We start from the raw sequence: 12,743 nt of genomic DNA, 5'->3' as shown, positions 1-12,743 counted from the left end.
ACTGGACATGACACATGCAATGCATGTGCATCATTCATCTGCTGGGAATGAGTGTAATAGAGCCACTGCCCCTAGGAGCAAGGCCCTGGTCTGTTTCAAGGACATTGACTATCTGCAAGTCAGGGAGACTGGCCTTTTCACCCCCTCCTAGCTCTTACCTGGAGGTCTCACACTGGGCTGACCTTCATACACTGGGACTCTGCAGTGGGACACCTGGGCTTTGTGTCCTCCTAAATACGAAGCAGGAGAAGGGCTGGTCGGATGATCTTGGCTAGGAGAAAACAGGCAATTTTAAAAATCCTCCTGTCATTCAAGCTCTGTTTATAGAAAAGAGAATAGAAATGGTTTTTACTCTGGAGAGAGTTCACTTCTCAATTAACTGTACTAACAAGACAAAAGGGCTATGGCAGCCTGTTGCCTTTTCCTGAGGTGGTTCTGTTATTGTTTTGTTTTCCTGATGATAAGGTACTGAGTATCAACACGGAGCCAACAAGAGAAGGCAAGAGCTTTGCTGAAATGAAAATGGGCATGCATACAATGCTGCTCCTCAGCTCACTGAATAATTCATTGATTTCCCCATCTTTCCAAGATGCATTTCCACTCTATGAGTCTTACAGCATTATCTATGCATTGACGAATTATGATGGGAATAAAAAATTTGGAACATGAGTCAGACCTCATGAGTTTGGACTAACTGGGGAAAAGGCTGGTCTGGAGTAAGTGTGAATTCATGAGGCATCTAAGCTATGTCTATATATAACTTCATTTATGTATATAAAGACACACATATAGTTTTATTCCTTTAAATGCCAGTGTGGTGTCATTTAGCAATAGCTACAGTCTAAGGTACTTTACAGAACTGAGTCTGACTTGGCTCTGTCACTGAATTACTGAGCCTCCCACACCAGGGAGTCTCAACTTCAACACTACTTCTATGTGGGGCTGGATAATTCTTTGCAGTGTGGGGCTGTACTGTGTCTCATAGGCTATTTAGCAACATCCCTGGCCTCTACCCACATCCCCTATCCATGACAACAAAAGATGTCTCTCGGACACTGTCCTGGTTGAGAACCACTGTCCTAGACCAAGTCAAATCACCCCCCAGGCCATTGAGTCCTTGTTGGTAAACTGAGGTAGCCTAGGGAGAGTATCTTTAAATCCCCTCCCAGATTTAACATTCCTAGGATGACCATCAAGGTGTTCGGTTAGACCCTCATAAACCATCTAACAAATACCTGTGTGTTGCTCTAAATGGGTGTATAAGTAGAAATAAATTCTTTTTTTGAGACAGAGTCTTGCTCTGTCGCCCAGGCTGGAGGGAGTGCAGTGGTACGATCTTGGCTCACTGCAAGCTCTGCCTCCCGGGTTCATGCCATTCTCCTGCCTCAGCCTCCCAAGTAGCTGGGACTACAGGCGCCTGCTACTGTGCCCGGCTAATTTTTTGTATTTTTAGTAGAGACGGGTTTCACTGTATTAGGGTTGTCTCGATCTCCTGACCTTGTGATCTGCCCACCTCGGCCTCCCAAAGTGCTGGGATTACAGGCGTGAGCCACTGTGCCTGGCCCAGAAATATTTTCTTCTTTTAAGGTTGACATTTAAGCTCTCATGTATACCTCTATACATGATTTTTATACAGTTTGCCTCTATAACCTGTTCATGTCTAATTAGCAAATACCAGAAGAATATTCCGTATTCCTAAGAAGCCCAAAAGAGACTTAAAATTGCTCTTATTGTGTCTTATTTAGGTGTCATTGACTCTTTATCCATGAAGCTGGATTTAACAGAGGGGAGTTTCCGGAATGATTTGCCTGAAATACCTGCCTTTTTTTTTTTTTTGCTTTGCCACAGGAATTCTCACACTCAAGAAAGCAAATGAACTTCTTCTGAGCACAGGCATGCCCGGCAGTTTTCTCATCCGAGTCAGTGAAAGGATCAAAGGCTATGCCCTGTCCTATCTGTCGGAGGACGGCTGTAAACATTTCCTCATCGATGCCTCTGCAGACGCCTACAGCTTCCTGGGCGTGGACCAGCTGCAGCATGCCACCTTGGCAGATTTGGTGGACTATCACAAGGTGAAGCAATGCTTAAACTTAATTTGCCTTCTGAGTCACTGTCCTGTAGCAGCTCTAACAACGAATGACAATTACAAAGAAAAGGACTGAGACAAGTACCAGGGAGGGGGCAGGGGTGGGGGCTTGTCTTTGACAATTCTTCCTGATAATCAGGATTGTTAATCACATTTCATTTATCTTAGAACCTAGTTCTTCCTTAAATACTCAGGGAACCCCACTGGGGCAGAGAATACAAGAAATGCTAAAAAAAAAAAGAAAGAAAAAAGAAAAGCTGTACCCACATGGATCACATATGACAGCAATCCCCAACCTTTGTGACACCAGGTTCCTGGATGACAGTTTCTCCATGGACTTCGTTGGGGGATGGTTTCAGGATGATTTAAGCACATTATATTTATTGCACATTTTATTTCTATTATTACATTGTTATATATAATGAAATAATTACACAGTTCACCATAGTGTAGAATCAGTGGGAGCCCCGAACTTGTTTTCCTGCAACTAGACAGTCCCATCGGGAGGTGATGGCGGACAGTGACAGATCATCAGGCATTAGATTTTCCTAAGGAGCACACAACCTAGATCCCTCGCATGCACAGTTCACAATAACGTTTGTGTTCCTATGAGAATCTAATGCTGCCACTGATCTGACAGGAGGCAGAGCTCAGGCGATAATGTGAACGACAGGGATCAGACGTAAATACAGATGAAGCTTCACTCCACTGCTCACCTCCTGCTATACAGCCCAGATCTAACAGGGCACAGACTGGTACTGGTCCATGGCCCTGGGGTTGGGGACTCCTGACCTATGAGAACAGCCTTAAGTTAGAACTCAAGCCCTGGAGGGAAAGACAGTACCTGGCCGCGTTTAGATAAATGCCTTTTAAGATGATCATAAACCACAATAGCTTTGTGTAAATCATGGGTAGGCAGCTAGTGATGTCCTCTGAGGAAGCAGGAAGAGCACATGGTTACTACTTACACTATCTGACCCTGTGCCTTCTGATTGACAGGAGGAACCCATCACTTCCCTGGGGAAGGAGCTCCTCCTGTATCCCTGTGGTCAGCAGGACCAACTGCCTGACTACCTGGAGCTGTTTGAATGACAGCCTCCATCACGGTCATCCTACAGCCTCCCACTGGGCTTTCCCCTGGACAAACGCCACTGCAACATTTATATGTGAAGCCAAAATCACCCTACAGCAGAGCCAATACTGATCAACTGAAAGTATCCATGGAGTCCTCATTAACACCTCTCTTCTGCACAAATACTGGAATTCAATGTCAAGAGAAAATGACCTCTGCTCAAAAGGGAGAAGAGTCTCAATTTCAGCAAGTACCTGTCACGAAGGGTATGACCTTAATGATGTACATAAAATAAAACAAACAAAGAAATGGAAACCTTTTAGAAATTAAGGTGTACTTGAAAACGAGTATCTTTATGAACTATCATATGACCCCTGCACTCCCTCTGGATCATCTCAGGAGGTTTCAGGGGCCTGTTGACATGAAGTTTCATGTTGGCTTTGGAATGGCAGCAAAAGCCTTTCCTGGCTGAGATGATGCTTCAAACACACCTCACTTATTGTACATGTTGGAACCAGGTGTTGGAACTAGGATATGAGAGACAGAAAAAGAGAAGTCATGAATGTAAATGGAATGAGAAGTTTTAAAACATAGGATGAAAGGCTTAACATGCATAAAAATACAGATGGACCTGCAGGAAAGTGAGCAAACATCGCTGAGTTTGTTTCCTTGTTCTGGAGAATGGGGCCAGGGCTGGCCTGGCCTCCCCTGGATATACTCTAGAGTACACCAAAAGGATAAAACATCTGCTCATGTATTTTTCTTTTATCGGTAATGCTTAGACAAGAACAGAATAAGCAGGCTGTTTGGATAATCCTGTTCCCCCAAAATATATGGTGAAGTCTAACCCCCTATCCCCGTGAATGTGACCTTGTTTGGAAATAGGGTCTTCGCAGATATAGTCAAGATGAGGTCACACTGGATTAGGGTAGGCCCTAAATCCAATGACTTGCATCCTTAGGAGAAGAGAGAGTTTTGCTAATAGACACAAACGCAGTGGGAAGAAGACCAGAGAACAAGAGGCAGGTTGGAGTGATGCAGCCAGAAGGGAAGGGACACCAGGAATCGCTGGCCACCAGCAGAAGCCAGCAGAGAGGCATGGGACAGGTTCCCCACAAGCCTTAGAAGGAAGCATGGCCCTGACTTCGGAATTCCAGACTCCAGAACTGGAAGAATAAATTTCTGTTGTTTTAAGCTGCTTAGTTCATGCTGATTTGTTACTATAGCCCCAGAAAGCTAATACAGTTGTTTATGTAATTACATAACCTGACACACAAGATTGACCCATTCATTGCTGCCCAGTCCACCATTTTCATAATGAAGTAGAAATGGGAGGTAAGAAAAACATTCCAGCCAGTTCCATTTAGCCCTGGGACACATATTTGTCCTATTAGGAATCTTATGCCCTGCTGCACCCCCCACCCACCTTGGTCCAGTCCCAGTCGGGGGAACAGCCTCTAGGCAGGGACTGAGGTGGCTCTGAGCCACTGGAGATCGGCTAGTACCTCTGGCCTGACTCTGTAGGTCAACACTCTTTTACATTGCCTTTTAATAAAAGCAGAATGATACAGCAGTGTGGTTACGAGCTTGTTGGTTGCACACAGCACTCACTGGTCAGTGAGTAAAATGTAGCCAGAGAAGGGGATGCTTGGCATGTGTATTCTAATGAGAAAGATGATGAGGATTATCATTTTTAGAGACAGGGTGTTGCTCTGACACCCTGGCTGGAGGGCAGTAGTGCGATCACAGCTCATTTCAGCCTCGAACTCCTGGCCTCAAGCAATCCTCCTGCCTCAACCTCCCAAAGTGCTAGGATTACAGATGTGAGATACTATGCCAGGTCGAGATAGCTTTTAAACATAGATCATTATTTAACTCTTTCTTGAAATGTTCCATGTGGTTTATATTATTAAACTATTGTAAGGATCTCTCTCTTTGCTTGTGTTCCTATGATTCAACAATCAGAGCATTATCGAGAAACTTCTCATTTCTTCCCACCATTTTCTCTGTAATCTTGGACAGGACTTTTTATCCCTGAGCCTGTTTTTGCTTCTGAACAAAAAAAATATGATTTAACTGGGTTATCTTTATATTTTCATGCAATTCTTTTAAATTTTAAGGTTCCAGTGCTTCTCACTGGAATGATGGAAAGTACCCCCTTGTCACTAATAATAAGGAAGACGTTAAGATTCCAGTACTGGCCAGGTGCAGTGGCTCATGCCTGCAATCCCAGCACTTTGGGAGGCCAAAGTGGGTGGATCATGAAGTCAGGAGTTCAAGACCAGCCTGGCCAACATGGTGAAACTCCGTCTCTACTTAAAATACAAAAATTAGCCGGGGACGGTGGCATGCACCTGTAATCTCAGCTACTCAGGAGGCTGAGGCAGGCGAATTGCTTGAACCTGGGAGGCGAAAGTTGCAGTGAACCAAGATCATGCCACTGTCCAGTCTGGGCTACAGAGCAAGACTACGTGTCCGGGGGAAAAAAAATCCAATACCCCCCTGTGCCTACATTTATCTTGTAGGAAATAAGTGTGGCCATATCCAGATACAACTACACAAAGCAACATCCTATTAAAGGAAGATTTAGAAAACAAGTCGCCCAACCAAATTAACCCAATATTACAAAGGGGAGCAGATGTGGGTTCCGGACTAGTTTATCCTGTTGGTTGCTGATTGATAGAGGAATACACTGTCCAGTGTTGGACGATATGATGGCACAAATGATACTTGAAATTCTTAGGGAAGGAGAATGGTTTACAGATTTCAGAAACTGAATTCAACTGAATGGGGTTCAGGAGGCCTGAATTGTCATCCGAGCTGTGCTGTGGTCTCTGTCCTGCCTACATCTACCCTGAGTTAGTTATGGTCTAAGGTGAAGATGTCTAAACTCTGACCCTGGTCTCCTCCTCCTGTTGCATCCGCAAGCCCAGCTCCTTGACCTGCCTGCGCAAGGTTTCTGGGTCTAGCAATGCTGCCTTCATGTTACTGTCCTGGTTCTCAAGCCTAGAGGCTCTGGTCTGCAGACCCTGATGCACTGGGACTGTGGCCAAATACTCCCTGCCCATCTAGATTCTTCCCTCCCACAATTCTGGCATCTCCCTCCCATAGTCATGTAAGATTTTCTGGCTGCCACCGTATTGCCAGATGCTCACAGACCCATCAGGTTACTTGCAAGGACCCTGCTTCTGACCTCCTGCCCTACCCTGCTACAGTAGGATGCACAAGGAAGGTGGCTTGGCCCTGAATGTCACCAGCAGTGCTAGGCAGTCTCAAAAAGTGTTTTCTGGCGGGGCACGGTGGCTCATGCCTGTAATCCCAGCACTTTGGGAGGCCAAGGCAGGTGGATCACGAGGTCAGGAGATCGGGACCATCCTGGCCAACATGGTGAAACCCCATGTCTACTAAAAAAAAAAAATACAAAAATTAGCTGGGTTTGGTGGCACATGCCTGTGATCCCAGCTACTCAGGAGGCTGAGGCAGGAGATAGCTTGGGAGTCAGAGGTTGCAGTGAGTCGGAGGTTGCAGTGAGCCGAGACCACTGCACTCCAGCCTGGCGACAGAGCAAAAGTCCATCTAAAAAAAAAAGGTGCTTTCTGGCACAAAGCTTACCCTAAAAATGGAGAAAACACAGGGCAAGTTAGGAAAAAAAGGATCAGAGAAAGAAAAAAGTAGGTGGATAATGGTCAGTCAGGTCACCAAAAATACGTCCGGGACATTTCCACCCAAAATTGCCTATCCGAGCTAATGCTTCGGAATTAAGCATCCTTTGCTAATATGACATGAAATCTGCTTTTAGACTAAAGAAAACTTGATGGCTTAAAGTTTTGCAATTGCCACCTTTTGTAAAGGCAGTTTTCTTAATGCACTGGAGTCCCAACATGTTTTATGGCCCACACATACAAATTTTGGGGCTCCTGCTGTCTGGTGAGAGAGAAGACACAAATGCATGGGTTATGCATGGTTGTGTTTCCATGGGGCCTCTTTGCTTTCATATTTATCCAGAACGTGGTAGATGCTTTACTTTCAGGCTGCAATTCACAGGGTTTGTTTTGTTTTGTTTTAGAGCATACGTTTTCAATGACTGTATCTTTAAATAATCTGTTTGAATTTAGTTTTTCTCTTCCTTGGGAATAGCTATAAATACTGGATTTTTCTTTGCTTTTCATTCGGTATTCTCACCCCCATTGTTTTCATCTCTCCCTTCTTTTCTGTTGTATTTTAGGAGAGCTCTTACATCTCTCCTTTCCCCATCAGCGACTAAGTTTTCTGCAGTGTTAATTCTGCACTTCACTCCCTCCAGGTGGATTTTAGTACCACTTTTACATCTCTAGCTACTTCCCATCCTACCTTCTCTCCCTATGCAGGGATCTTTAGGCTTCCCACCGCTTCCCCAGACTGACAATTGTCAGGAAGCTTAAATGATAAAAGTACCCTGTTTAAATTGTCGTAAAAGCACATTATTTGATAATCAGGCCGCTCAATGTAGTAGAGAGCAGGCCCAGCAGGTTTGGGGTGTGGTCCTGGCTATACCATAACTAGCTGTGTGGAGTCATTAAAGACAAACACTAACTAAGCCTGTCTGAGCTTCAGTTTCATCTCTCAGACAGTCGTTACTAAAGTCAGCTGGGTTCTGACGATTAGGAAAGAAATATGTTAAATATCCGGCATAGAGAAAGCACTCCATGGGCCCAGCATGGTGGCTTATACCTGAAATCCCTGCTCCTTGGGAAGCTGAGACAGGAAGACTGTTTGAGCCCAGGATTTTGAGACCAGCCTGGCCCACATAGTGAGATGCCATCTCTACAAAAAATACAAAAATTAGCCAGGTACGGTTGGCATGTGCCTGTAGTCCCAGCTACTCAGGAAGCTGAAGCCACAGGATCACTTGAGCCCAAGAGTTCCAGGCTGCAGTGAGCTATGATTGTACCAATGAACTCCAGCCTGGGTGACAGAGTGAGACCCTGTCTTCACCAAAAAAAAAAAAAAAGAGAAAAGAAAGCCAGCTCTCCATAAATAGTAATTGGGTAATTGCATTTTCCTTTACCTAGTGAATTGTGAGTCCAACAAAGCCAGGATCCTTGCACTCCAGCCTTCCCCTTTGTCAACTCAGTTTATGTGACCACCGGGCTGTTTATCCCCCACCCTTGTTTCCTAGAATTTCTGGGATCAATTTTCAGAAGGAAGGGGAAACTCCTGAAGAGTAAGGGATATAATAACCAACCACACAATACATTCATTTGCCAGCTGACCTGCAGAGAATCGGCTCACTCTGTGCCCGGTGAGTCCCGGACAGAGGCTGCCATGGATGGCTGGCCCTCACTGAGTCCCTGGGGCAACTGTGGAGGCTGGAGAAGGGTCTTGAAGGAGCACAGCCCTACTTCTCCCCCCAGAGCAACACCCACCCTTCCCAGGCTGTGACGTTCCCCAAGGCGGCCCTGTCCTGCCCCTCCTCCCCTATGGTTCTCTCCACCTTCTTGCTAGAATAGCAGACACGCCAGACACAGCCGACCAGACACTGGGGGTGACTATGCCAAAGGGCATGTTCAAAGGATCACTAATGCACAGTTTGAAAGGCACCTCTGCTGACAGAGGCACAGAGGAGCTTTTTCTAATGTCTGATTTTGACAATTCCCAAATTAGCAGTAACCAGATTTTACCCCCAAATCAGCCATTGTCAAACTAGCTCTGTTGCCTTGGGATTCCTGATTACAATCCCCAAGTATTTGCCTCCCGTTTAGACCAAGAGACATTACAAACCCAGCTCCCTTTGGGATGAACTCTGCCTGTCTCCCAGCTAGGTCAAGCAATGCCAAACAAGCTCCCCCACATTCTGTTTTCCTCTGTCTAAATCAACTTAGGCTTTTCTTCAATTGGAAGGATGTTTCTTGTTGAAATCTTCCCACCAATGGGGTTGAGATCCTGGGAGCCCTGCATGGGCCTGCACCTCAACAACCAAACAGAATGGCAAATGCCTTGCCCTGCAGGGGTGCCCTCCCAATGGTGTGGCAGTGCTTGAGAAAAGCTTCCCAACCAGGCTGCTCCCTGCTGCTCCCAACAGACCCCCATGCCAGGGGTGTGATTTTGACATAGCTTCATTCGAGGCTGATAAAGAAAAAAGTTATGTAAATAAGCTTTTTCTTCACCCTTTCTTTGAACTTAATTTGGGTGTTTTCCTGTTTTTTTACTGACTTATTTAAACCATTTCAAATGAACTTTAACATCCTAGCAGGCCAGGTGATGTTTACTGTTACTGTTTTGAAACCCTGGAATGACAGGGTGAGCTGGCAATGGGGGTAGATAGAAGCTTTGGGAATCACAGTGGAGGTGGAGGAAGTGGCCTGGCAGGGCTGCACTTCATTTCAAGCTCAAGTATCTGACTCAGGTTGATGAAGAATAAATCCAGTTCACCACACATCCCACCCAGGCTGAAGGGCATTCGGTAAGTCCCGGACAGAGGCTGCCATGGATGGCTGGCCCTCACTGAGTCCCTGGGGCGACTGTGGAGGCTGGTGAAGGGTCTTGAAGAAGCACAGCCCTACTTCTCCCCCCAGAGCAACACCCACCCTTCCCAGGCTGTGACCTTTCCCGCAAGGCGGCCCTGTCCTGCCCCTCCTCCCCTATGGTTCTGTCCACCTTCCTGCTAGAATAGCAGACATGCCAGACACAGCCGAGGAGACACTGGGGGTGACTACTCCAGAGGGCATGTTCAAAGCATCAGTAATGCACAGTTTGAAAGGCACCTCTGCTGACAGGGAAGAACATATTCTGTGTGTTGGAAAAAACTACCGTCAAAACCCTCCAACCAACTGGCACCATCCCCATAGTTATTGGCAGCAACAGCAAAGCATGGAGCCCTGCCAGGAGAAACAGCTTTGAATTAAAATATAAAGCTAATCAGAATATGGATCACACAAAGCTGCCAGTCATTTGATGTGTATGGGGAGTAAAACACCCCTGCCCTGCTAAGAAACTGCCCAAGGTCATTATCTCTAATCAGCAATTCTCACAAACAGTATCAAGTCTTTTTTTAAAAAAGCAAGTATTCCCACCTGCCATCCCCTCCTACTCAAATCATTTTTTTTTTTTCTTTGTTTTTGAGATGGAGTCTCAGTCTGTCACCCAGGCTGGAGTGCAGTGGCACGATCTCAGCTCACAGCAACCTCTGCCTCCCGGGTTCAAGCAATTCTCTGCCTCAGCCTCCCAAGTAGCTGGGATTACAGGCACCCACCACCAAGCCTGGCTAACTCTTTTGTATTTTTAGTAGAGACAGGGTTTCACCATCTTGGCCAGGCTGGTCTTGAACTCCTGATCTCATGATCCACCTGCCTCGGCCTCCCAAAGTGTTGGGATTACAGGTGTGAGCCACCACACCCGGCCATCACTCTTTCAATGTAACATGTTGGAATCCTGCATGAGAGCCAGATTCCAGGGCTTTGATCCCATATGGAGTCCTAACACTGCCAGTCATTGCACAGTGGCTGGAGGGGGTGGTCAGATGCCTTAGCTGTTCCTCGATCCCTGTGTTACCAAGCTTTCTTCCCTTGTTATGTGATTTCTCAGGTGGGACTAGAGAGCAGAGAAATGGTGAGAAACTGAGAATCAAAAACAACAGGCTGGCGACTTACCCTAGGCCAAAGCTCATTCCCGCACACCTTCCAAATCCATCTGGAGCTGGCCATGTGACGGGTCATGGTCAGGAACAATGATGGTCACATCAGCCCTGAAGCTGGCTATTTGCTGGCTGGATCTCTGGGCAAGCTCTTCAACATTTCTGATGCTCATTCTCTGCACCTGGAAAATCCAAGTAATGATATTATCTAGCTTAGAAGTTTGGAGTAATGAACATAAGCTTCCTAGCTATGCTCCTGACTTCAAAAACCTGTAGTCTCCCAGCTGCCTAGAAGGGTATCAACTCCATATTACTGAGCGTGGAATGTAAGGTAGAAATTACCCATTAAATTTCACACTCCTAGTAACCCTTCTCCTTCAGATAGATTAAGTTTTGACAATGACAAAAAGAACAACAGTGTACATGATGGCTTCATAATCTTTACTGTATTGCCTCTAATAGTCGTCTGATTATATCCAAACAGCACTGGGCATACCAAGAAGCTTAACAGACACTGCCAGATACACAGTTGTACATGAGGAATTGTGTGCTGAATACTAATAAGTAAATACCTACCGTGTGCCTGATGTGTCCTAAGTGCTTCATACATATGAACCCATTTAATCTTTAAAACAATTGCACGGTTGGGCACGGTGGCTCACGCTTGTAATCCCAGCACTTTGGGAGGCCGAGGTGGGCGGATCACGAGGTCAGGAGATCGAGACCATGGTGAAACCCCGTCTCTACTAAAAATACAAAAAATTAGCCGGGCGTAGTGGCGGGCGCCTGTACTCCCAGCTACTCCGAGAGGCTGAGGCAGGAGAATGGCGTGAACCCGGGAGGCGGAGCTTGCAGTGAGCCGAGATTGCGCCACTGCACTCCAGCCTGGGCGACAGAGCGAGACTCTGTCTCAAAAAAAAAAAAAAAAAAAAAAAAAAAACAATTGCATGATATACAAGGATTGAATCCATCACCCTGAATGAGGACATCAAGGTACGAAGACATCTAGCAACTCCTTTAAGATCCTGTAAATTGCAAATAAAATAACTAGAATCTGAACCCAGTTTGTCTGGCTGGAAAAACCATGATATCAACTACTCTACTGCGCTGAACCTTGATTATATAAAATTAGATAAGATGATTTTTCCTGAAACAAAAGCATTACTAAAATTAGATTCTGGGTAGCTATTTTCCTATGCCTGATCTTCATCACATTTATAAGTATAAAGAGGGGCTAGGAAGTAGATCACTGCAGAAAAAACAGCCCAGGTAGCCCAGGTATGTCACTTAGAGGCAATGATGTGCGGATATAAGTTAACAATGGGCCAGGCCTAGGGGCCCGGGGTGGTAAGGATGGCTGATTGGTAGCATTGGCCAATTGCCAGTTTCCATGGTGTAAATACTCCCACCATGATGGATTTCAAGCTACCAGCCTGTCAACATGGAGTGAGGACTGGGAAGAAATGCTTAAAACTGGCTCCCACGAGGCTGTACCGGTACACCACTGCCTGGAGGAGACCTCCAGTGTATTAGAAAGCCCAGCTCAGTAAGATAACCTGTGCTGGTCACTGGACAATTTAGGGATAGGAACAGAGAAAGCATGCAGAGTTGGAAGGGGCCTTAGGCAAGCCCAAGACTCACTGTTTCCTCAGCAGCATCCTTGAGAATGTGCGATGTGACAGGGTTCTTGAAGCCACTGTTCCGATACTGCTTTCCTTTGCTAAGTTTAAATTCCAGCCTCCTAATTCTGATGTTTTTGTGGGACCTTCTACAATCCTTCTTCTCTGTATGTCCTGGGCAGTCAAAGGGGGTATTCTCCTCTAGCATGTTGCTAAAGAGGGCCTCTACCCTTTGATAAAACTGTTTTACCTGAATAAGCTTTAAGAAAGAAATACCATAGTTTAATATTATGCTGTTCCGTCGCAGCAGCTACTCTCCACAACTTTAAAAAACCCAATTCTTAACTACACAGC

The 12,743-nt window shown here is 45.8% G+C and overlaps 1 protein-coding gene across 1 annotated transcript in view; it reads left to right on the top strand.

Moving 5' to 3' along the window:
• Positions 1 to 4,352, top strand: part of SH2D4A (SH2 domain containing 4A) — an 89,929-nt gene extending 85,577 nt beyond the window's left edge. The window contains exons 9-10 of the mRNA XM_055286490.2: positions 1,849 to 2,072; positions 3,086 to 4,352. Of these exons, the coding sequence (XP_055142465.2) occupies positions 1,849 to 2,072; positions 3,086 to 3,178 (317 nt within the window). The 3' untranslated portion in view covers positions 3,179 to 4,352. The remainder of the gene's footprint in view (positions 1 to 1,848; positions 2,073 to 3,085) is intronic.
• Positions 4,353 to 12,743: the final 8,391 nt, after the last annotated feature.

This window comes from Symphalangus syndactylus, chromosome 1, assembly GCF_028878055.3.
Source record: "Symphalangus syndactylus isolate Jambi chromosome 1, NHGRI_mSymSyn1-v2.1_pri, whole genome shotgun sequence".
NCBI lineage: Eukaryota > Metazoa > Chordata > Mammalia > Primates > Hylobatidae > Symphalangus > Symphalangus syndactylus.
This window is presented reverse-complemented; position numbering and strand designations above follow the sequence as displayed.